Raw genomic sequence first — 25,941 nt, 5'->3', positions numbered from 1 at the left:
AATGTAATGGAATTTTCCCCACTTGCCTGGATGAGAGCAGCTCCCATAACACTCAAGAAGATTGACACTGTCCAGGACAATGCAGCCCGCTTGATTGGCACCCCATCCACAAACTTTCACTCCCTCCACCACTGATGCACAGTGGCAGCATCTACAAAATGCACTGCAGAAACTCCCCAAGCCTCCTTAGACAGCACCTTCCAAACCTATGACTACGATCCTCCAGAAGGACAAGGGCAGCAGACACATCGGTATACCACCACATGGAAGATCCCCTCCAGGCCACTCACCATGCTGACTTGAAAATATATAATCGTTCCTTCACTGTCGCTGGGTCAATCCTGAAACTCCTTCCCTAACGGCACTGCAGGTGTACCTACACCACATGGACTGCAGAAGTTCAAGAAGGTATCTCACCACCACCTTCTCAAGGGCAATTAGGGACGGGCAATAGGAGACCGCATCCTGTGAATAATCTCATGGATCACATTATTGTGGCTTCCATGGTGTTTTCCACCATTAGTATTACAGAAACATGAGGTGTAGGGCTGCCCTATAGACTCTGGCAACCAGCATTCAGAAGGCAATAGAGGGTCTCCAGGCTGACCTTGAAGGTCCAAGCAAGAGCGTTGACAGCGCGGCCCAGCACAAGCTCCATCATGTGAGAAGGAAACGTTAATTTTTGAAATATTATTAGCAGACATCACAAGGTGAGCAAAGGAGACTAACAGCAGGGTTGAGCTGATAGAAAGGAATACTGAAATTATCTTGGATGCAAAGAATCAAGAATGATGTAATAAAAATATGGCTTAGACAAGAAACTGCTTACACGAAAAAATCCAAGAAAGATGATTGTGATAGTTTGGGCACACTCCAGGAATGCAAGTAGCTAGAGTACTGTTCATGACCCTTATAAAGAGGTAAATGAAACAAGAAGCTGAGAAAGATCAAGGAAGCGTTGCATAGATTCCTCATCCCACACCCAAAACGATATGATCTTCTTGGAGAGACGAAAAAGAAAGCAAAAACTCTCACCAATTTGGCAGAGAAATTCCCTTCTGACCCTCTTAGGCAATTGAGACTAGTCCAGGAGGTCACCCTGGCCCTTTATAATTTTATGCTGTACCTAGTAGGTAATTTTCTGCCCAACAATCTTTGTTTAATATGGCCTGTTTATTTTGTGACTTAGAATGATGCTGCTGGGTGGTAGAAGTACACCTCGGTCAGGTATATGATGTTAGGTACAGGATAAAGTTACTATTACTGTGCCTATACCCTGCACCCCTCAAAAAGTTGTTTTGATGAAAACTTTGAGAAACGAATCCTCTACTACAACAAAGTTTTGTTTCTATTGCCACACCAGTCAAGCTTATGGTGCCCATGAGTGAGATTGCTTAATGATTTACTGTGGGTCCGTGCCCACTTGTTAGTAACTGTACTTTCTGGTCTTGAGAGGTTTTGGAAATCTCCTTTCTTGTTTAAAAAAAGATAACCCTGGAAAATAAGGAGTTCACCCTCCTGCGAAATTAATGCACAAAAATTTTCAGTTTGATTTCAAAGCATGCAAGAAGTAACACATTGTTTTCTGAAAATTAGAGATAATTTTGAATTAAGTATTTATGAAAGACTATGTCGAGATGAGTTATTTTAATCCAGAAGACTCAATTTAAAAGAAAGTCCTTTATTTGTGAACGCCCTATTTTCCCTTCCATTGGAGTCAATTGGCCAGGCTGTACAATGGACAGCTGGAGTACGACTGCCCCTTTCAGTCCCCATCAAAGTCGATAGTTCTGTTCTCTCTGACTTCCATGAACCCGGGTGTATGGTAACATTTAAGAGTCATTCTAAGAGCTAGTTAATTGTCCACACGATGTTAGATTGGTAGATTGTAAGAACCAAAAGGAATTAAGGTAGCAATGTCAGCGGTGGTGGCTGTCCCTCAACATGTCATCAGTGTGAAAAGACAAATGCTTTCCGCAGGATGTACAATTCCAAATTCCAGGACTTCAAATCTGTGGATTTCCTTGCTTCACTCTGTCCTTTTTCTACAAGCCTTTAAAATTCACAGTGGCATCGCCGACTAACTTCCTATTTAGTTGAAGTATCTCTTTTATTCGCTTTAACCTTGTTAGTGTCCTGCACAATTTTAGTCTGCAACATTATTAAACATTAAGACAACAAAAAACGCTAGTTCAAAGAGATAACTAGGAAAAATAGAATAGCAAATCACCTCCAAATCAAGTCTTTAAACTAAAGCAATGCCCACAAAAATGCTTGAAAAATACATATTGTCCATTTTTTTTCTGTCAAAAGCAATCTGATTGAGACTGAAGTTTCGCACCTGTAAATCATCCCTTCGGAAAACCTGTGCAATAGGTCAGTTGCCATAGACCCAAGTGTATATCAGGATCTTGCCTGATCCTGAGTCCTTGGACCTTTGACCCTGAGTTGAGCATTCGACCAAACATTTGTGCCATCTCCAAGACCACATATTTCGAGCTCCGTAACTTCGCCCCTGTCTCAGCTCATCAGCTGCTGAAACCCTCGTTTATGCATTTGTTTCCTTTGGACTTGACTATTTCAACGCACTCCTGGTTGGTTTCCTACATTCTACCCTTCGTAAACTTGACATTCAAAAGCTGCCTGTGTCTTAATTCACATCAAGTTCTGCTCCTTATCACCCCTGTGCTTGCTGACCTACATTGGCTCCCGCTTAACGCCTTGACTTTAAAATTCTCATCCTAAATTTCAAGTCATGTTCTTTCCTCTTGTGCATCCCTGATTTTAATCATTCCACCAATAGTGGCTGTGCCTTCCCGAACTCTGGAATAGCCTCCGGAGATCTATCCACCTCACTTTCTTGCGTTAAGACACTCCTTACAGCCTACCTCTTTGACAAAGCTGTGAGTTATCTCCTTACGTGACTCGGTGTCATATTATGTTTTATAATGCTCGTGTGAAGTGCCTTGGGTCGCTTTACTACTTAAAAAGTGCTACATAAATATAAAATAAAAACTAAAAATACTGGAAAAACTCAGCAGGTCTGACAGCATCTGTGGAGAAAGAAACACAGAGTTAACGCTTTGAATCTGTATGACCCTTCTTCAGAGCTCTGAAGCCCAGTGAAAAGCTCAGTTATGACTGGGACTGTTTCATTGCATTGACCTGCTTTGCAGCCAAAGGTAAGACTCATCTCAGTAAGAAAATATGTGACAAAAATAGGCATTTCTTTCTGAATTTGTATGGTTTCAATAAATGAGGTTTATGACAGTGGCTGCCTCTCCCATAAGCACAAAATAATGAAACACGCTGTTTATGTTTGATAAAGCGTGTTTTTTTCATAACGGAATAACATGATTCAAATGTTTATGAATGTAACATTCATTACAACTGATATGTAATTTTTATTTGTAATGCAATATACCTTCTAATTTTTTTTGTAGTTTGCAGGCAATTTGTTTCATTGTGCTGCCGGCCTTTGTGATTGCACACGTCAATGTAAGGGGGCAGACTTGTGCATGGTCTTCGTGGGAACTTTTGGCTTGTTGTGCAGCCATGCAGCTTAGAGGGATATTGGTGTGATGTACGGAGACAGTCAAGTTGAAACGCAGGAAAGGGAATACAACTGATTTTGGCCAGTCTTCCAAGATGTGAAGATGGTTAAACAATTTCCAGCTTGAGTTCTTCAAAGAAGTTACTTTTAATCGAAAGGAATCAACTGGATAAATACCACAATTCGGGCTTCTAGTCTTCAATGCTGAATAAGACATTGATATTGAAGGCTCACATATTCTGCATGCACCATTTCATTCTCTCAGAATCACAGAATGGTTACAGCACAGAAGGAGGCCATTCCACTTGGTGTGGCTGTGCTGGCTCTTCAAAGGAACTATTCATCTAGTGCTACTCCCCCACCTTCTATATTCTGAAAGGTACAAGTTGAAACTGTTTACTGTTTTGTGAAGTGTCATCTGATTCATCCAAAGAAAGTTTCCATTCTCAGAAATAAACACCCTCAATGTGTTGGAATTGTATTGATAAATCTCCACAATCAACCTATCTTATTGGAAGGCTGCCAGCTGCATCTTATTCCTTTTCACCAATGTTGCAAATGTACATCTCAGAGTAAAATCACTGTTTTATGTTTCGGTTTTCATGCACAGCATGGTATCTAAATTGTCTCAGTCTGGACTGTCCAACATAATCTAGTCTGAAAGATGTCAATTATTGACTGAACTGAATTTGTCAACAGCAGGATCAGTGTGCAACACTGAGTTAAATGCAAGAGACATCAAAGACAAGGTAGAACAGTGCTATATTAATCACACCTCTTAACTACAATTTAAGGATATGATCAATGCCACTATTAGGTAAGTATTGGGATTACAGTAAAGGTAATTGGATATTTAATAATGACCTAAAAATTTAAATCATAAGTGTAACAGTGACTTAATGCCTCAGCTGGATTGAACTCAATAATAATATGATTGAAATATGTTCACTATCCAAGATGATGCTCTAAGGTTACTTTGTGGGCATCCCTGGGGTGAATAATCTTTTTGTCTAGTTTTAACAAACTTGACATGTACCATAATTTATTTGGGGGCTTGTTCCATTTTGTTTACCTAGACCCCTTTGTATGGTGTCAATAATGTATACAGACATATCTTGGAAAGTTTTAACACAGCCCATGGGAACTTGAGGAAGATAGCAGTTATGCATATAATAGAGTTGCATAAACTCATACAACATCCCGATTAATATGACTGTCTGGCTCTTATTCTTGCCTAAAGACCAAGGCCACTGAAATCAGAGTCCTTCTTTATTGGTCTGACACAACCTGTTTTTGATTTACCAATTTGCCATGTTGCCTGAATACTGAAATCACATAAGGAAATTAACTCCTTGAGTTGGATTGCAAGCCTCTCACAAAATGAAGAAAAACTAATAACCTAATGTGGACAAGTCCTCATTCTCTCATACATGCATTGCAATGTTAATATTTTGTATGTTTTTTCTATGAATCATTTTATTTATAAATAAATATGGGCAATAAGTTGCCCCGCACCTAGACTACTGCTTACAGTTTTGGTCTCCATATTTAAGAAGGGATATACGTGCATTGGATGCCGTTCAGAGAAGGTTCACTAGTTTGATTGTTGAGAAGATGGGGTTTTCTCATGATGAAAGATTGAGTAGCTTGGGCTTATACCCAGTGGACTTTAGAAGAATGAGAGGTGACCTTATTGATACATAAAAGATTCTGAGAAGACTTAACATGGTAGATGCTGAGAAGATGTTTCCTCACTTGTCAAAATCAAAAATGAGGGGTCATAGTTTAAGAATAAGGGATCTCCCATTTAAGACTGAGATGATGAGGAATTTCCTCTTTCAGGGACATGTGAATCTTTGGAACTCTTTACCTCAGAGATCTGTGGAGGCTGAGCAATTGAATATATCCAAGGCTGAGGTAGACAGATTACTGAACTATAGGGGAGTCAACGGTTATGGGGAACAGGCAGGAAAGTGCTGCTGAGACCAAATTTGGATCAGCCATGATCTTACTTTATGTGGGGCAGGTTCAAGGAACCATGTGGCCTACTCCTCCTGTTTCTTCTGCACAATGTTTTGTGTTGTCAATAACCCCCCCCCCCCCCCCCCCCCCCCCCCCCCCGCCTTTCTTGAGTTGACTTGAGATGTAGTGGGTATCCTTTGTATTCTCCAGTGAGTAAGTTACCACAATTGGGCTTAATTGGGAAGTTGGTGGTGTAGTGGTAATGGGTAATTACTAAACCAGTAATCCAGACTCCCAGGCTAATGCTCTGGGGATATGGGTTCAAATCCCACCACGGCAGCTGGTGGAATTTAATTTCAGTGTATAAAATCTGGAATATAAAGCTAGCCTCAGTAACAGTGACCATGAATCTATCATCGATTGTCATAAAAAACCATCTGGTTCACTAAAGCCTTTTTGGGAAGGAAATCTGCCTACCTGGTCTGGCCTACATGTGACTCCAGATCCACAGCAATGTGGTTGACTGTTAATTGTCTCCTGAAATTGCCCAATTCAAGGGCAATTAGAAATGGATAACAAATCCTGGCCCGGTCTTGACAGCAAGTAACCTGTGCTAACTCAGAATAAAAGTAATGGGTTTTAGTTTGAAGAAGAAGCTTTGTTAAACCGCTCTTCTTCTCTTTTCCACAATGTGGTGGTTAATACATTTGAAGATATTTTGAAGATATAAAAGAAGTCTGGGTAACCAAATTTGGCTCAGAATAGATAAATCACCCGAAGTGTGATTTCAAATAGAATTACATCGGACATACAGGACAGAAATAGACCATTCAACCAAACCAGTCCATACCAGCATTTATCTCCATCAAGCCACCTCCTATCTTTCCTCAAGTAAATCTTAGCTCTCCATTCCTTCTTCCTCATATACATTTATTGTTTCTTCTTAAATCTATCTATACTATTCAACCACTCCCTGTGGCAGCAAGTTCCACATTCTCCTCATTCCTTTGGTTTCTTCTGAATTTGCTGTTGGACTTCTTGGTAATTACCTTAATATTAATAGCCTCTAGTTATGCTGTTCCTCACAAGTGGAAACATTCTCGTTATCCATGCTGTCTAAACCTTTCAGAATTTTATAAACAACATTTTGGCCACCCTCAGCTGCCTTTCCTCAAGAGAAAAGAGACCCAGACTGTTTTTTCCTCATGAATGATCACTGATTCTGGTATAATTTTTTAATAATAATTTATAAAAACTAGTGGCGTAAAGTACCAGAATGAACTAGACATGACACATTGCCCCCTGGGTCTCCTCATTGCAAGCCCCCTGGATCCCAATATGGAAAACCTTTGAGTTTTCTCCTGACTGCAGCTGTTTGCACATACCACTCTGGGAGCAGTAGTAGGAATCCTCCACTCAGACAATGTAAATCCAGGAACTGAAGAAGAGTTATACAGACTTGAAACATTAACTCTGTTCCTTGCTCCACAGATGCTGCCAGACTTGCTGAGTTTTTCCAGCATGTTCATGTTTTCAGCATTTCAGATTTCCAGCATCTGCAGTATTTTGCTTTTATATTAATATAGATCTAGTTCTTGTGCATTCAGGGGAAATTATGGTCTTACTGAGCCTTAAACAAGAGAAATTTATCAAAATCTGGTCCTCCTTCCTGTCCTGCTGCAAGTGATTCATCACAATGTCAACTGCAGCCTCCAAACAAATTGCTCTTGAAGCATGCTTCATCTCCATGGATAAGGGAATTGCCAAAGCATTGATGCAACCATAGACTGCAAAACTTTAAAACAATGAACACACAGAGATGCACACTTTTCCCTATATTTAGCTCTCAAAGTTGCCACTGATCCCATGTGATCATTCAAATTACAAACATTATGAAGTATTTACAGTCCAGAAACGGGCTATTCAACCTCGCAGATCCACGCCTGTCTTTAGATTCTCACATCTCTCCATCTAAACCATTAACATATCAGGGTGGGCAGTGCCTGTGGAGAGCAAAACAGCTTTGATGTTTCAGGTCAGCGACCTTTCACACAACTGTTCTGATGAAATATTCTTGACCTGAAAGGCTAACTCTGTTTCTCTCCACAGATGATGCTGACCAGCTGAGTATTTCCAGCACTTTCTGTTTATATTTCCAGTATTTTGTTTTTGCTTCATCAACACTCCTTTCTCCCTAATGTTTTTATCTAGTTTCCCCTGTATATATCTATGATATTTGTCTCAACTACTCCCTACATTTGCAAGGTCCACATTCTAACTAATCTCTGGGTAAGAAGTTTCTCCAGAATTCTCTATTTTTAAAAATTCATTTACAGAATGTGGGTGTCGCCATCTCTGCCAGCATTTATTGCCCATCCCTAATTGCCCTTGAGAAGGTGGTGATGAGCTGCCTCCTTGAACTGCTGCAGTCCATGTGCTGTAGTTACACCCACAGTGTTGTTCGGGAGGGAGTTCCAGGATTTTGACCCAGCGACAGTGAAGGAATGGTGATATATTTCCAAGTCAGGATGGTGAGTGACTTGGAGGTGAACTTCCAGGTGGTGGTGGTCCCATGTATCTGCTGCCCTTGTCCTTCTAGATGGTGGTGGTCATGGTTTGGAAGATGCTGCCTAAGGAGCCTTGATGAGTTTCTGTAGTGCATCTTGTAAATGGTATATACTGCTGCTACTGGACACTATCCTGAGGAACTCCTGCAGTGCTGTCCTGGACCTGAGATGATTGACCTCTAACAACCACAACCGTCTTCCTTTGTGCTAGGTATGGTTCCAACCAGCGGAGAGTTTTCCCCCTGATTCCCATTGACTCCAGTTTTGCTAGGGCTCCTTGATGCCACACTCGGTGAAATACTACCTTGATGTCAAGGGTAGTCACTCTCACCTACCTCTAGAATTCAGCTATTCTGTCCATGTTTGAACCAAGGCTGTAATCATCTTATTTTTATCGCCTATACTCAGCAGGTCAGGCAGCAGCTGTGGAAGAGAAACAGTGTTAATGTTTCAGGTTGATGATAACCCTTGATCAGAACCTTTATCAATGGACTTGAAACATTAACTATTTCTCTCCACAACGATGCTGCCTGATCGACTGAGTTTTTTTTTACGTTATTTATTCGTTCATGGGATGTGAACATCGCTGGCTATAGATCAGCATTTATTGTCCATCCCTAACTGCCATTGAGAAAGTGGTGGTGAGCCGCCTTCTTGAACTGCTGCAGTTCATGTGTTGCAGGAACACCCACAGTGCTGTAAGGAAGGAGTTCCAGGACTTTTCAGCAACTTATAAAAACAAAAAAACTGCGGATGCTGGAAATCCAAAACAAAAACAAAAACAGAATTACCTGGAAAAACTCAGCAGGTCTGGCAGCATCGGCAGAGAAGAAAAGAGTTGACGTTTCGAGTCCTCATGACCCTTCGACAGAACTTGAGTTCGAGTCCAAGAAAGAGTTGAAATATAAGCTGGTTTAAGGTGTGTGTGTGGGGGGCGGGGAGAGAGAGAGAGAGAGAGAGAAGTGGAGTGGGGGTGTGGTTGTAGGGACAAACAAGCAGTGATAGAAGCAGATCATCAAAAGATGTCAACAACAATAGTACAAAAGAACACATAGGTGTTAAAGTTAAAGTTGGTGATATTATCTAAACAAATGTGCTAATTAAGAATGGATGGTAGGGCACTCAAGGTATAGCTCTAGTGGGGGTGTTTTTTTTAAATTTTTTTTTAAAAATAATGGAAATAGGTGGGAAAAGCGACCGCTTTGCAGAACACCTGCGGTCTCTCCGCAAGAATGACCCAAACCTCCCTGTCGCTTGCCATTTTAACACTCCATCCTGCTCTCTTGCCCACATGTCTGTCCTTGGCTTGCTGCATTGTTCCAGTGAAGCCCAACGCAAACTGGAGGAACAACACCTCATCTTCCGACTAGGCACTTTACAGCCTTCCGGACTGAATATTGAATTCAACAACTTTAGGTCGTGAGCTCCCTCCCCCATCCCCACCCCCTTTCTGTTTCCCCCTTCCTTTTTTTTCCAATAAATTATAAAGATTTTCCTTTTTCCACCTATTTCCATTATTTTTTAAAAAAATTTAAAAAGACACCCCCACTAGAGCTATACCTTGAGTGCCCTACCATCCATTCTTAATTAGCACATTCGTTTAGATAATATCACCAACTTTAACTTTAACACCTATGTGTTCTTTTGTACTATTGTTGTTGACATCTTTTGATCTGCTTCTATCACTGTCGAAGGGTCATGAGGACTCGAAACGTCAACTCTTTTCTTCTCCGCCGATGTTGCCAGACCTGCTGAGTTTTTCCAGGTAATTCTGTTTTTGTTTTGCTTCTATCACTGCTTGTTTGTCCCTACAACCACACCCCCACTCCACTTCTCTCTCTCTCTCTCTCCGCCCCCCACACACACACCTTAAACCAGCTTATATTTCAACTCTTTCTTGGACTCGAACTCAAGTTCTGTCGAAGGGTCATGAGGACTCTAAACGTCAACTCTTTTCTTCTCCGCCGATGCTGCCAGACCTGCTGAGTTTTTCCAGGTAATTCTGTTTTTCTTTTCAGCAACTTGTTATTTCAGATTTTCAGCATCTGTAGTATTTTGCTTTTGTTTATATGTTTATGGCTCCTGGTCTCATCCGCAAGTGGAAAGATCATCTTTATGCTCTCTCTGTCAAACCGATCGATAATCTTGTAGATCGCTTTCTGGAGCCTGAAACTCAGCTCCACACCGTTGTGCCTGTAATAAAGATGGCGCTCCCAACCTTTCAAATAGTCTTCATGGAAATCTCTTTGACCACTGTGTCGTAAAACAAAAAAGGGGGAACGAAGATCCCGCGTGCCTTACATTTTGCGACATCAGTTGAAGCACGCTGCATGGGGAGAGCGTGACGCGATGACGCAGAACGTCTGTTTTTCTGGTTCTTCGTGTAATGGCGCCGGTCAGCGAAGAATGCAGGAGAGTCTGAAATATTGATTGCTTATTGTGAATATTTCGGCTCTGATTCGACGGGGCAGCCTGTCAGAATTTTAATAATATCCGTTATATTTCATCTCCGTCGAGTTATTTACGTCGGTTGAAAGTGTTTGGATAAAGATTAAGACCCGATGTATCCGTCATGGGGTCGGTATGGTGGGGGAGGGGCACATCTTCCATACTATGGCGGAGCCGCTCAGCCGCCAATGCCTCCCGGGCCCCGTGTACCGGCCCCAGGTATGGTGGTTGGCGCCACGCTTAGCCCGACCACCGTACCTCCGCCAGTCCCCAGTGCCGGCTTAGCGTCCAACTTCCAGACGCTAAGACAGCAGCACCTCCAGCAGATGCAGCAGCTGCAACAAATGCACCAGCAGCAGTTGCAGTCGGTGCTGCAGCATCCTGCCCATCAAAACCTTCCACCACCGTCCATACCACCCCCACCATTGCCGCCTCATCTACAGCAACCTCCACCGCCTCAGAACCTCTGGGACACCAGCAATACCCAGAGCCAACTAACCCAGACTAACCAACCCACTCAACAACACCCAGATTTCTCCTCCGTGGCTTTACAGGTGAGGTAAAGGGAAAGAAAAAAAACAAAATTATTTCAGATATGTTGGTACTGTGAAAACGTTAAAAGTACATACATTAAAAGGTGAAAAAAATCCAGATAGATTACTTAGGGACTGACATTTAGAATCTAGTTTATAAAAAGTCAAACTGCATGTATTTAATTAGTTCACTTTAAAAAGTCGATAGGTAGTTGTGGAATGAAGAGAACCTGGTTTGAATCGCAACCGTGGCCTGTGATCTCCTGTTTGAAGCTTTCAAAAATTCTTGGGAAGTTGCTACTGTCTAAGAGAGCTCTTAGCAGAGGAAAAATGATCTGATCAATGAGAAGGACAATATGTACTTTACGACATTCTTACCAGTTGGACACTTGAATTATTGCTGGAAATAATAGTTATCCGCTGATTAGTCGGAGTGCAAGGTTCTCTGCCCTGTGAAGTCATGATGACAGAAAATGTATAAATGGAACAAGTGTTCAGGTTGATTTTCCTTTTCGCTCCTCATTTCCCTTCCAACAGTTTTTCCCTTTGGAGAATATGTTGGAGACCTGTTGTCAGATTTATGCCTAGTTCTGCTTTAAGACAATTGATTTGGAGGTATCCAAGATAGTTTCAGATAATCAGCCTTTCTTTGTATTGAGAGAGAGGCTGATTTCTGGTGCTATTGATGATGGCATTGTTGCGATTGGGAATTCTTATCTGGAACCATAACCTGGCCTAACCTTGCATTGGATTATTCCACAGACATTGAGTTTGTTGACTTTGATTTTAGGAAGATGAATGATATGCTGTGATAAAGAAAAAATGTAGTAATGGAAAGCAAAATATTGCCCCTTGATAATTTGTTTTCTTATAAAAAACAAGGCTTGTACCTAACTATTGGCAGAAATTCCAGTGTGCATCGGGTGATGTCAGTTAAGTATTGAGTATGTGCATTGACACAGCAAGGCATCTGCATCCTTTTTGCTTCTGGTCATTGATTAGGGATGTTTTTGCAATCCCTAACTTGTTGCAGGATTAAGTAACAAGTATTTTGATTGGTGTACAGGAGCAGAAAGAATGGCAGCTACCCATTGTCAGTGTGGATGATTGCTGAATAAGCCTACAGTTGATGTTTGGAACATAAGTGATCTCATTTTACGGCACTGGGTCTTATGCTGCAAATTTGTCTTTGTCATTTAAAAGAATTAGAATAGGCTATCTCTTTCTCCAATTAAAGCCAAAGTATTTCTTTTCATTTATAGAAAAAAAAATCACAAAGCCTCATCCATATCTCTGTGTAAAAGCTTTTGGCCAGCTTATATTGTGTCAAGACAGTAATTCCCACATTGATAACCTGCCAAAATACATTGAATGTACTGGCAGAGCTGTATATATTTGGGTGAAATTATGCAATGAGTCTAACTTTTGTGCTTCCCTGCTGAAGTTCTTTTAGTTGGTATCACCCAGTAATTAAAGTTGGCAAGTCTGTATGCATAATTGTGGCAGAAAACGTATTGAACTATAATGCTGCTTGAATGAACTTTATTATTTGTTTTGCTACTCCTGATAGGCCATGAACAGTCTGGTAGAAATAAAGTACCTTGTTTGCTGGGATGAATTTACAGTGATGTGCATTTCTGACCTATATAACTGTTGAAGTGTACAGTATCGTAATTGGCATAATAAGAACTCTAGTCTGTTACAGCAGCTGACTTGGAGGGAGGTAGGGCTGACTGTGTTAGAAGGTTGTCTAATTAAAATATATTTTAAAAGTAGGTAAAATTCTACTTTTCAGGTTTTTTGGGCAAGGTGAGATTGTTGTAAGTAGCAGTTGCAACTGATTACTTGTATATTTAAAATTGCTGTTTAGTAAATGAGACAGATACATTGTCTGGATGGGTAAAATCTAGTGATGGCATGGAAAGGGAAGTACATGATTGCAATGTGCTAATTTAATGTTTGCTCAGGCCATTTATCATACTCAGATCCCTGTCTGTAATGTATATGCAGACTTACAGGTTTGGGGAAATCATTTTATCACAGTTGTTGAATTAGCATTCAATAGAGAACAGATAGGACCAGTAAACACCTCTCAGTATAAAGCTCGCTAAGTTCGAAACCTAATTATCCAAACAAGGACACTGGTATGATGAAGGTTCAGACTGGTATACTGCTCCTTAAACATGCTTAGTCTGCTATCCTGCTCTGTCATGAAATTTACTTGTCTTCCAGTATTGTTTCAGCAATGTTTCCTGCGTTGTAAAGTAATGTCATTATCTTTAAATCATATTTTGCATCTGTAATGATCTTATTCCAGCATGTTTAAAGTACTCCTGTATTATATAGTAATACAGATGTACTGACAGAAATATTGTACTGATGGCAGAGAAAATTTATCAAATGAGCAAAAGGTAAAATGTTACAGATGCTGGAAATCTGAAATAAAAGAAGCAAAATCCTCAAAGCACTGAGTCGTTCAAATAGCAATTGTGGCAAAATGAAAATAGGGCTGATGTTTGAAGTGTTCTGGCAAAGGGTCGTGGATCTGAAGCATTTAACCCAACCTTACCTATTGAACAGTTGAGCTCTGGTAACAGTGATTAGCAATGGTCCATGAGGAACCATAGGCATCTCCCTCCATTTGAGAGAGACAAGTGGTTATATAGCTTGTGGGGCACCACTCCACCAAGCATGGGGCAAGACAAGGAGGTAGTCCTCCATGAACTACCCTAACTGGTACAGGGATTGAACCCATGCATTGGTGTCATTCTGCACTCTAGCCAACTGAGCTAACCGACCCCTACACAGGGTGAGCTACAAAGACGACAAATGTCTCAGATTCAATTTTAGACCATGCTGAGATACCTGTTTTCAGTCAGAACACAGATGGCAGGGCAGTACAATTAACTTCAGCACCTGGGTTAAGGAAATCTTCCATACATGCCACTCCTGATGGTGACTCCAGCTAGGATTATGCATCAGTGGACAGCAAATGAGGACATGATGAAGCTTCATGTTTGAATAACTGGTTTTGCTTTGTTGTAAATGCTCATTCCTTGGATGAGATATGAGAACATTAACACTAGTTGTGGAATTATAACATGAATTATAATGCAACAGGAAACCAGTGTCTTCAGGAAATGAGAATTCATTGGCGCAAGAGAAAAAAACTTGCAAAAGCTTTGTTTAACATTTTCTTTCAAAAATGTGAATTGCCTTGTCTGACAAGAAGCCTGCCAGGTCAGGTGGATCAGTCTGTGGGGTTGCTCCATAATGCCACTGAGAGCACTCAACCATGGCAAAATAGATTTATTGAAAACAGCCCACAGTTTTGGATTAGCTGAGGGGCTGGACTCATATAAATCCAAGAAAGTGAGCTATTGATACAATGCGCTCCGTGTCCGCAACTAGTAATATGTTTTCTCAATTTTTGACACTAGTAAATGGCCTAGGAGAAATGGAAGCAATAAAAATGTGCTTTTCTATGGATCTCCTAACACCTGAAAAAGGCTGAATGATGGATAATGAGCATTGAAGAGGGATAAGTGTGGGCCTCATGGAGAAGAGATGTTAAGGAGGCTTTGGAAAGCAACAATGAAGATAGAAATAATTATGGAAGAAATAGTTTTGGAAGAATATTCCAAAAGGCAGGGACATAGTGACTCAAAGGCTTGCTTACTAGATGGAACAGAGATCAGAGAATGAGCAGTAATCTGGTATTAGAGGAGTAGAGCATGTAGACAGGATCATATGGTTGTGGAAGGTTGCTTAGAAGGTGCATTAAAATCATGCAGAGATTTGCAATCCAGGACCTTGAAGTCAATTTGCTGGGCACAGGGAATTAATGGTGCTTGGAGATAATGGATTGATGGGTGTCTTGAAGAATTCTGTATTAATTGAAGCCTGTGAAGGCTGGAAATTAAGATGTCCAGCAAGGAGTGTGTTGGACTAGCCAATCTTTGATGTAATGAAGACATGGATAAGGGATTAAGCAGTGAAGGGAACGTTGAAGTCCACATGGGCAATGTTTGGGCATCTTGGTGATAAACTGAATGTGTGGTTAAAATGTGGGTCTAAATAGGCTGCTGAGGTTGCACTTGGCAAGATTTGCCCCAAGTGGGTAACTAAGCTGGTTGATGGAATCAGAGCCAGTATTCTTTTGAAGGTAGAAAATGTGGCTTTGGTTTTATTGCTGAAGAGATTCAATTCATTGAGAGCTTAATGTTGATCCTTAGGCAACATGGCAAGATGGTGGTGTAGTGGTGATATCACTGAATGAGCAATGCAGAGGCCCAGACTAATGCCCCAGGGACATAGGTTCAAATTCCACCATGACAGCTGCTGAAATTTGAATTTGGTTAATAAAATCTGGAATTTAAAGCTAGCCTCAGTCACAGTGACCATGAAACTATCATCAATTCTCATAAAAACCCATCTGGTTCACTAGTGGCCTTTAGTGGAGGAAATCTGCCATCCTTACCTGGCCTGCCAACATGTGACTCCAGATCCACAGCAATGTGGTTGATTCTTAGCTGCCCTTTGAAATGGCCTAGCAAGCCACTCATTTCAAGGGTAATTAGGGATGGGCAACAAATGCTGGTCTTGTAAGCGACTCCCACGTCCCAAGAAAGAATTAAAAAAACAACTTTGGGGTTGATGGCACTGTTGGATTACATTGCATAGATTCATAATATTTAAGCACAGGAGGCCACCACTGGCCTATCTGTGAAGCTGACCCTGTGAATGCCAGTGATATTCAATTATTGTGTGTAAATAGTGAATATGAGATCAAGAAGGATAAAGATGTGATGCACACCTGTGGTGAACTGCTGCACATAGCGCCTTTTAGGGAGAAGCATGCTTTGTGTATTTAGGTTTTTACATCAAGATATTTTTCATATTACTGATAAAGATCACTCATTCTAGTGAGCTCCCTCTGAAATGGAATGCATTGTGGTAATTATGGGAGCTGTTTTCACTTTTTTGGACAGATCATATTTCCACCCATGATCTTATTAACATCTTATTAACATTAACAGTCGAATAAACATTTTAGCATAGGCCATAAATTTATAATTAGTTAAGGAAATAGTAGATTTGCTGTGATATACAGAACCAAGCCATTCCTCATCATCTTGGAACAGTAAAATAACAAATCGCTACATCTCTTATGGAAAAACCCAATGTACAACTATAATTGAAACTGGATTCCTGAGCGTAACTTCACAATGGCATTTCCTGCCATCCCAACACAGAAGTTGCCTGCTTCTCTGATGACTTCTGAAGGACTGCTGAATTGAGGAAAGCTTGGTCAAGATACATTCTAACTCCTGGAATTCAACTAGTGAATAAAAAAGATATTTCAGATTGTCAGCGATCAGCAGGATGTCATGGTTAAAACTGTCTCCGAGGCGATAACTAAAGAGTTGGCCCAATTTAACTCTACATGTAAAAAGTTTACCAGAAATGTGCAACTGCACCCAACTTAAATGCCAGAATGACCAAACATTCATTTGATAATTGCTGCAACAACCAAGCTGACACATAATGGTCAATATTGGTGCTGTGTATAGAAATTCATGCTTTGACAATATAATTCTTAATTAGTGGAAAATTGAAAGAAGAGCAAGTATTTTAACAATCAGAATAAGGCAGGAAGAGACACAAGGAAATAACTCATGGATGACCTTCAATCTGCTGGAAATAAAAACATGACTTTTAAGAGCATGACTTTTACATCAAGCACTGGAAAGAAAGAAATCAAATGCTTTAGAGAAATGAAGAGGATATTGGGCAGCAACCTGGGAAAGGGTTGAAAGGCTGTAAATAAGACAAGCTGAGTAGTGTATCCATTGGCCCCAAAAGGAGAAAGAAAGCCCACAAATGGCACAAATTTTGCCACCAGCACTTCGTTCTGATCTTTGTGCCAACTCAACTTCTTTCCTTGCACCTGAATAGATTTATCCTGTATTGACAGCAATTCCTGCTGTAGTGTGAGAGGGGATTATAGTTAAGATTTAAAGTTATTAAAATCATTATTCAGCCAGAAGCTTGCACAGCACCCAGGAGAAAGAAGATGTGGTTCCTCGAATTAATGTTAAGCTTCACTGGAGATGTGCAAAAAACTAAGAAATCAGCTTGAGGAGCCGGCTGTCGCGCTCATTGGATAGCACACTTGCGTCTGAGCCTGAAAGCTATGGGTTCCTGCCCCACTCCAACTTAAATACAAAATCTAGGCTGACACTTACAGTGCCTGTACTGAGGAATTGCTGCATTATCAGAGGTGCCACGTTTCCTAAATTACAACAGTGACTGTGCTTCAAAAGTTCTTAATTAGCTGTGACATGCTTTGGAACATGCTGAAATCATGAAAGACACCATCTTTCTGCATCTTATTTGGCGTAGGGGAATTGAAGTGCCAAGTCACCAAACTCGAGATTGTACATATACAGAAAAAAGGTGTTCCAGAAAGTAATCATCAGATTTGCATTTGTTTTCCCAATGTAGAGGAGACTGTAATATGAACAATGAATGCAGTGTATACTTGGTTATGGAAATTAAATGTAAACTGTTAAAATATGGGCTAAACTTCTGGGGCTTTGGATCATGGAGTGCGAGGAGACGAATGAACAGAGTTCCATTCCTGCACTTGGATGGGAAAGTGCTGGTGCTTTTCTGTAGGTGGTAGTGGGAGAATTAACTGGTGTGTCACAGTGACTAAATGTTTTTGTTGGGTTGTTGGGGAACATGGAGGTATCATACAGATCATGCTTGTCCAACTCATGGCCCATGGGCTGGGTTGCGGCTGCCGAGGCTTCTGAACTTGGTCAGCAAAACTCGTTGAACATTCAACTGACTTACCTTTGGGTGTACAGCCTTACAGCATTTTTCATTGATAGGCTAGTTTCCCTATGCATTTGCTGCTGATAACCTCACTAGTGAGAGAGAGTGAATGAGTGTGGGGAGGGAGGGAGAATTAGTGAGTATGGGGAGGGAGGGAGAGTGAGTGAGTGAGTGGGGAGGGAGGGAGAGTGAGTGAGTGGGGAGGGAGGGAGAGTGAGTGAGTGGGGAGGGAGGGAGAGTGAGTGGACGTGGGGAGGGAGGGAGAGTGAGTGGGCGTGGGGAGGGAGGGAGAGTGAGTGGGCGTGGGGAGGGAGGGAGAGTGAGTGGGCGTGGGGAGGGAGGGAGAGTGAGTGGGCGTGGGGAGGGAGGGAGGGAGAGTGAGCGGGCGTGGGGAGGGAGGGAGAGTGAGTGAGCGGGCGTGGGGAGGGAGGGAGAGTGAGTGAGCGGGCGTGGGGAGGGAGGGTGAGTGAGCGGGCGTGGGGAGGGAGGGAGAGTGAGTGAGCGGGCGTGGGGAGGGAGGGTGAGTGAGCGGGCGTGGGGAGGGAGGGAGAGTGAGTGAGCGGGCGTGGGGAGGGAGGGAGAGTGAGCGGGCGTGGGGAGGGAGGGAGAGTGAGCGGGCGTGGGGAGGGAGGGAGAGTGAGTGAGCGGGCGTGGGGAGGGAGGGAGAGTGAGTGAGCGGGCGTGGGGAGGGAGGGAGAGTGAGTGAGCGGGCGTGGGGAGGGAGGGAGAGTGAGTGAGCGGGCGTGGGGAGGGAGGGAGAGTGAGTGAGCGGGCGTGGGGAGGGAGAGTGAGCGGGCGTGGGGAGGGAGGGAGAGTGAATGAGCGGGCGTGGGGAGGGAGGGAGAGTGAGTGAGCGGGCGTGGGGAGGGAGGGAGAGTGAGTGAGCGGGCGTGGGGAGGGAGGGAGAGTGAGTGAGCGGGGGAGGGAGGGTGAGTGAGCGGGCATGGGGAGGGAGGGAGGGTGAGTGAGCGGGCGTGGGGAGGGAGGGAGAGTGAGTGAGCGGGCGTGGGGAGGGAGGGAGAGTGAGTGAGCGGGCGTGGGGAGGGAGGGAGAGTGAGTGGGCGTGGGGAGGGAGGGAGGGAGAGTGAGCGGGCGTGGGGAGGGAGGGAGGGTGAGCAGGTGTGGGGAGGGAGGGAGGGAGAGTGAGCGGGGTTGGGGAGGGAGGGAGAGTGAGCGGGCGTGGGGAGGGAGGGAGGGTGAGTGAGCGGGCGTGGGGAGGGAGGGAGAGTGAGCGGTCGTGGGGAGGGAGGGAGAGTGAGTGAGTGGGCGTGGGGAGGGAGGGAGAGTGAGTGAGCGGGCGTGGGGAGGGAGGGAGGGAGAGTGAGCGGGCGTGGGGAGGGAGGGTGAGCGGGCGTGGGGAGGGAGGGTGAGCGGGCGTGGGGAGGGAGGGAGGGTGAGTGAGCGGGCGTGGGGAGGGAGGGTGAGTGAGCGGGCGTGGGGAGTGAGGGAGGGTGAGTGAGCGGGCCTGGGGAGTGAGGGAGGGTGAGTGAGCGGGCGTGGGGAGGGAGGGAGAGTGAGTGAGCGGGCGTGGGGAGGGAGGGTGAGTGAGTGAGCGGGCGTGGGGAGGGAGGGAGAGTGAGCGGGCGTGGGGAGGGAGGGAGGGAGAGTGAGTGGGCGTAGGGAGGGAGGGAGAGTGAGCGGGCGTGGGGAGGGAGGGTGAGTGAGCGGGCGTGGGGAGGGAGGGAGGGAGAGTGAGCGGGCGTGGGGAGGGAGGGAGGGTGAGCGGGCGTGGGGAGGGAGGGAGGGTGAGCGGGCGTGGGGAGGGAGGGAGGGTGAGCGGGCGTGGGGAGGGAGGGAGGGTGAGTGAGCGGGCGTGGGGAGGGAGGGAGAGTGAGTGAGCGGGCTTGGGGAGGGAGGGTGAGTGAGTGAGCGGGCTTGGGGAGGGAGGGTGAGTGAGTGAGCGGGCGTGGGGAGGGAGGGAGGGAGAGTGAGCGGGCGTGGGGAGGGAGGGAGAGTGAGCGGGCGTGGGGAGGGAGGGAGAGTGAGCGGGCGTGGGGAGGGAGGGAGGGAGAGTGAGCCGGCGTGGGGAGGGAGGGAGGTTGAGCGGGCGTGGGGAGGGAGGGAGGGTGAGCGGGCGTGGGGAGGGAGGGAGGGTGAGCGGGCGTGGGGAGGGAGGGAGAGTGAGCGGGCGTGGGGAGGGAGGGAGAGTGAGCGGGCGTGGGGAGGGAGGGAGAGTGAGCGGGCGTGGGGAGGGAGGGAAGGGGTTTGGGGAGGGAAGGAAGGAGTGTGAGCGAGTGTGGGGAGGGAAGGAAGGGGTGTGAGCGAGTGTGGGGAGGGAAGGAAGGGGTGTGAGTCCTTCAAATATTTAATTGAATTATCTTTTAAGAACTCGGAGTGAAATGCGTCCAACACCCTTTCAGAAAGCTCATTCCAGATATTGGTAACTTGCTGTATTTTTTTCTGTGTATACTGGTCATTCATCTTCCTGCCAGTGGAGATAGTTTCTCCCATTTATTATTCTACTCTACTAAAACCTTTCAAAGATTTTGAACACCTATGAGATATCCTTCTTGACCTTTTCTGCTCTATGGAGAACAATCCCAACTTCTCCAGTCTCTCCACATATCTGAAGTCTGTGATATAACTCTAGAACATCTCCTGTGCACCCCTCTCAGTGGCCTGGACATGCTTCCTAAAAAGGGGTGCCCAGAATCGACACAGTAGTCCAGTTGGGGCCTAACCAGTATTTCACAAAGGCTGAACATAACTTCCTACCTGTTTTAATCCATACCACTATTTGTAAAGCCAAGGACACCCAATGCTTTTTTTAAAATAGCGTTTTTGACTTGTCCTACCAATGTCAAAGACGTGTGTCCCCTGAAGACTCTCTTCAAAATTGTACCATTTAGTTTATACCTACAAAAATGAATAACTTCACACTTCACAGTTTCATCTGCCACAGGTCTATATCCATTTTGCCAGGCTGTTTATGTCTTCCCGAAGCTTACTGTTTACTACGTTTGCTAGTTTTGTGGCATCTGCAAACAAAGTGGGAACAATGCTATGATATCAGGATTGGAGTAGAATTGGAGATTATGGGTTGGGTATTTGAAGATGACATGAAGGTCACTATGCTTTTATTCGTTCATGGGCTGTGAGCATCACTGGCAAGACCAGCATTTATTGCTCATACCTAATTGCCCTTGAGAAGGTGTGACAATTGGAGCTAAAAAATAACATTGAGCTGAAAGCTTGGTCCATCCTGCACCATTCCTTTGAATAGCAAAAAATGTCACCAGTAACTGCTTAGGAATTGCTGATGATAATTCATCATGACACCGTTAAGTTTAATATATCATTTGGAAAATGATAAAGTAAAATGATTGCTAATCTTTACAAATTTCTTTCCAGCATCTTTTCATGCAATTCATTCCAGTTCACCAAAACTTCCACGTGTAATTTTTTTTCAAGCCTCTTCTAGCTCTTTTGCCATTTACCTTAGATCGGTATCCTCTGGTTATCAATCCTTCTGCCACAGGACATTTTCCCTTTACTGGCTCTATCAAAGCCTTCATGGTTTTGAACATCTCTATCAATCTCCTCAACCTTCTCTATTCTAAGGAAACATTTTTCTCATCTTTCCATGTAACTGAAGTCTTTCACCCCTGATAGCATTCTAGTAAATCTCCTGTACACCTTCTCTAAGGTCTTGAATCTTTCCAAGTGTGGTGGCCATACTCCAGCTTGAGCCATACCATACTTATAAATGTTTAGCATAACTTCATTGCTTTTATACTCTATACTTCTATAAAACTCAACTGATTATAAGATGATCACATCTTGGGATTATGATGGTTCAAAACATGCAGTTTATGGCATCATATGGACACCCTTGATTTATATTTATTATCCCATAATCACAACAACAGCTTGAACTTACATCTTTAACATAGCAAAATATCCTAAGGTGTTTCCCAGGAGTGTTATCAACAGAATCCAACACCAAGTCACACAATATATTAGGGAAGATGATCAGTTTCAAGGAATGCCTTAAAGGAGAGAAGAGAAATGGAGAGGTTTAGGAAAGGAATTCGAGAGCTAAGGCAACTGAAGGCACTGCCACCAGTGGTGGAGTGATTGAAATGGGAATATGCAAGAGGCCGTTATTGGCCTGTAGTTATCTCAGAGGATTGCAAGGCTGGATGAAGTTAGAGATATGGAGGGGCGAGACCATGGAGGTATTTGAATACATGGATGAGTTTTTTAAATCAGAGGCATTGCTCAATCCAGAGCCAGTGTGGGCTAGGGAGATGGGTGAATGGATCTTGATGTGAGTTAGGATGTGGGTAGCAGAGTTATGCATGGACTTAAGTTTATGAATGGTATACTCTAGAGTATAGAGTATGAATGGGAGGCCGGCTAAGGAGTGCATTGAAATGGTCAGTTCTAGAGGTAACAAAGGCTTGGATGTGAGTTTTGGTAGCAAATACTGAGGTAGGGCAGAGGCATAACAATACATTTTGCTATCTGATTCAGATGCTATTTACGTATTACTGGAACTATGCTTATATCTCAATATCATGCAAGATCCTCACTGGCTTGTAGTTTTATGTGTGTAATTATAATCACAGTCTATTGTTAGATGCTTCTCTGCCCTGATTAAAGTTTCTGTGCATAAAAACGACACTATAATAAAAACTGATGTTTTTCACTTGCTAGGTAGCAGCCAGAAACTATTTTGGAGATTTCCTATTTCTTGGATTTCCAGCATCCACAGTTTTTTTGTTTTTATTTTTGTTTTTATAACTATTTTGGAGAAACCATTTGTAGCCTTTACCACCAGGTGACACTGCAGTGCTTACCTTTACCTGGGATGCAGCGATCAACATCAGCACTTTTTGTTATATCAACAAGAACAACTTGAATTTATATAGCACATTTATCATAACATTTCCCAAAGTGATTCGCAGGAATGTTATTGAACAATATTTGACAGTGAACCCCATAGGAGATGTTAGGATAGTTGACCCAAAGCTTGAACAGTTAGGTTTGAAGGATCATACTGAGAGAGGTAAAGAGGTTTAGGGAGGGAATTCCAGAGATTAGGGTGAGGGCATGATTTCTATTGGTGGAATTGCGTAAATCAAGGATACACAAGAGGGCAGAATTTGAGGAGCACAGAGGTCTCGAGAGTTGGGGAGGCTGTGACCATGAAGGGATTTGAAAACGAGGATGAGAATTTTAAAATTGAAGCTTAGCTCATCAGGGAGCCCATGTGGATCAGTGGGCAATGCAGTTTTAGCCCAGTAACTTGTCCTTACTGATGTTTGTGAGAAGGTGGGATCCTGGTGTCCTGGCCAATATTCTCCCAGCTAACATCACTAAAGACAAACGATCTAATCATGTTATCTCACTGATATTTATGGGAGCTTTCTGTTCACAAATTGATTACTTAATTTTTACATTACAATATTGTAAAAGATGCTATATAAATGCAGTTCTTTCTTTGAATGCTGGCTCCTGAATCTGACATCAAACTGTATTTTTGAGAGTGTTAAATATATTACCTATTTTTGAAAGGCTGTGTTAATTCACATGTGTGGTAAACTATTTCTCCTGTACTTCAAAATAAAACTTCCTGTGAAAGATTATTCTTGATGTCAGTAAAAATATTTTAAGAGGAGGACATTCCAAGGTCATTCAAATCTTGAGGGGAACGAATCCCAAAACGGATTGTATTGACTAGCTATTTTTCTACCTTACTGCGATTAAGAGACAGGATAATACCACAAGTAACAATAATAGAGATGGCGGATATATTAAATAATTATTTTGCTTCAATATTACCAGGGAGATGGAACAGGTGAACATGACATTGAATGATGAGATGAACAATGAGATAAGTGCATTTTAATAAAAAGGGATGCATTGAATAAACTAACCAACTCGAAAGAGGCTAAAGCCCCTTGTCTGATTGGATTGCATCCACTTATTTTAAAAGAATCTAAGGAAGAGGTAACAGAGGCATTATTACACATATTTAATAATTTGTTGGAAAAAGTGTTGCACTAGATGACTGGATGGTAGCTAATGTAATTCCTTTATTTAAAAAGGGAGACAGAACATGTCTGGGAATTGTATAGCAGTCAGATTAGCATCAGTGGCAGGAAAAATATTGGAATCCTTAGTAAAGGAGAAGATAGAAGAACATCTAGAAACTAAAATGTGATGATGAATAGTCACCATGGATTTCAAAAAGGCAAATCTTGTTTGACCAACCATATTGAATATTTTGAGGAGGTAGCAGAGAGTAGAGAATGGTAATGCAGTTGATGTAATTTATCTGAATTTTCAAAGGGTCCTCTACAAGCTGCCCATTAATGAATAAGGTCAGAGAATATGGACTCAGGACATGTGGCCGAATGGATTGCCAGCTGGCTTCAGGACAAAGCAGAGCGTGGGAGTAAAGAGTAGTTATTCAGAGTGGCAGAAGATGAGAGCTGGTGTTCCAGAAGGATCGTGGCTGGAACCACTGCATCCACAATTTACACCAACATTGGACTTTGGGATTTCTAAATTTGAGGGTGACACCAAATTTTGGAGTTGAGTGGGGGTTGGTGCTGTGTGTGGGGGGGGGGGGGGGGGGGGGGGGGTAGGGTAGAGAGAGAGAGATGGTTGTCAATACTGAGGAGGACTACAAAAAATTACAGGAGGACATTGATAGACTTGTAGAATGGGCAAACCAATGGCAAATGACGTTCAGCACAGATAAATGTGAGGTAGTACATTTTGATAGGAAGAATAGGGAGGTCACATTACTTAGAAGTTGCAAGTCTGTGTAGGATAGAGGAACGAAGGGATCTTGGAGTACAAATATACCAATCACTGAAAGTTGCACCACAAGTTAGTAACGCCATAAAAAAATCAAACCAAGCTCTCGGCTTTTTTTCAGATAGAATTGAAAAGTAGGGAAGTTCAGCTAAACCTGTATCAAACCTTGTTTAGACCATGCTTAAGAGTACTGCTTTGCACTTTTGGTTGTCATATTTTAAAAACAATATAAAGGCACTGGAGAAGGTGCAGAGAAGATTAACAAGAATGATATCAGAAATATGTGGGTATGCATATCAGGTAGGGATTGACAGGCTGGGTCGCGTTTCTATTGAAAAAAGAAGGCTGAGGGGCAACTTAATCGAGGCCTTCAAAATCATGGAAGATTTTGATTGAATGAATACAGAAAATATTTCTTCTTGTGGGGAAAAAGCATAACTAGATGCCATCAATATGAGATAGTTAACAGGAAATTCAAAGCAAACTACTTTACCCAAAGAATGATAAGAATATGGAATTTGCTACCACAGGGTGTGGTTGAATCAAATGGATTTAAGGAGAAACTAGACGAGCATATGAATGAGAAGGGAAATAGAGGGTTGCGATAGATTTCGAAGAAGGATGATGAAAGGACGCTTGAGGGGACCATAATCACCAGCATGGACTGGTTGGACTGAATGGTTAGTTTCTGTGTTGTTTCTTTTACTCAATCCTATGCAGTTGTATCAGCAGAGTCAGTTGGCGACCAGGTGATGAAGTTGAATAGATTTTCAGAGGAGCTGGAGTTAATAACTTCGCACAAGCATTGAAGCAAATTATTTAGTTAACAGAAGAATTCCATGTGAAAGATTTTACAAGGATAATGTTGGGATTTAAAAATGCTGGAAATACTCAGCAGGTCAGGCAGCATCGTGGAGAGAAACAGAGTTAATGTTTCACGTCAGATAACCTTTCATCAGAATTGGTTTGAGATCTTTGATTTTCTCAAAAGATAGAGCAATAATTTATTGTACATGGAAAATTTAGTAATTAATTGTTTTAAACCTTCCTGTTTGTTCATTGTGAGAGAATCTTTGCTCTTAACATTTAATTATTTTCAGAATACACATTTAAACTGCACTAATGAAAAAAGCCCACGGTATTCACATTCCTCGTTTTCTGTGTATTTCAGTCAGCGACAGCAAGCACTGTGACGGCATCTGGTGACAAGAAGTCTAACGATTTCTCCAAAGCAATAAATGGCTCCTATCAGGTTAGCGTAAGA

At 42.9% G+C, this 25,941-nt stretch overlaps 1 protein-coding gene and 1 long non-coding RNA gene across 6 annotated transcripts in view; both read left to right on the top strand.

The window, feature by feature from the left end:
- Window positions 1–368: 368 nt before the first annotated feature.
- Window positions 369–5,073, top strand: LOC121292209. Its single transcript, XR_005946215.1, has 2 exons — window positions 369–408; window positions 3,444–5,073. It is a non-coding gene; the product is annotated as an uncharacterized LOC121292209 (long non-coding RNA).
- A 5,377-nt stretch (window positions 5,074–10,450) lies between these two features.
- Window positions 10,451–25,941, top strand: part of LOC121292833 (YLP motif-containing protein 1-like) — a 159,194-nt gene continuing 143,703 nt past the window's right edge. For 2 of the 5 annotated variants that reach the window (XR_005946342.1, XM_041215293.1), the window contains exons 1-2: window positions 10,451–11,084; window positions 25,849–25,929. Coding sequence is in view for 4 of the 5 variants with exons in the window: in XM_041215293.1 (XP_041071227.1) it covers window positions 10,644–11,084; window positions 25,849–25,929 (522 nt within the window). In the remaining variant the exon portion in view is untranslated. The remainder of the gene's footprint in view (window positions 11,085–25,848; window positions 25,930–25,941) is intronic. The other 3 variants (XM_041215290.1, XM_041215289.1, XM_041215292.1) reach the window with 2 other exon arrangements.

Source organism: Carcharodon carcharias, chromosome 20 (genome assembly GCF_017639515.1).
Source record: "Carcharodon carcharias isolate sCarCar2 chromosome 20, sCarCar2.pri, whole genome shotgun sequence".
Classification (NCBI taxonomy): Eukaryota; Metazoa; Chordata; class Chondrichthyes; order Lamniformes; family Lamnidae; genus Carcharodon; species Carcharodon carcharias.
The sequence above is the reverse complement of the archived record's forward strand: the minus strand, read 5'-3'. Positions and strand labels throughout refer to the sequence as shown.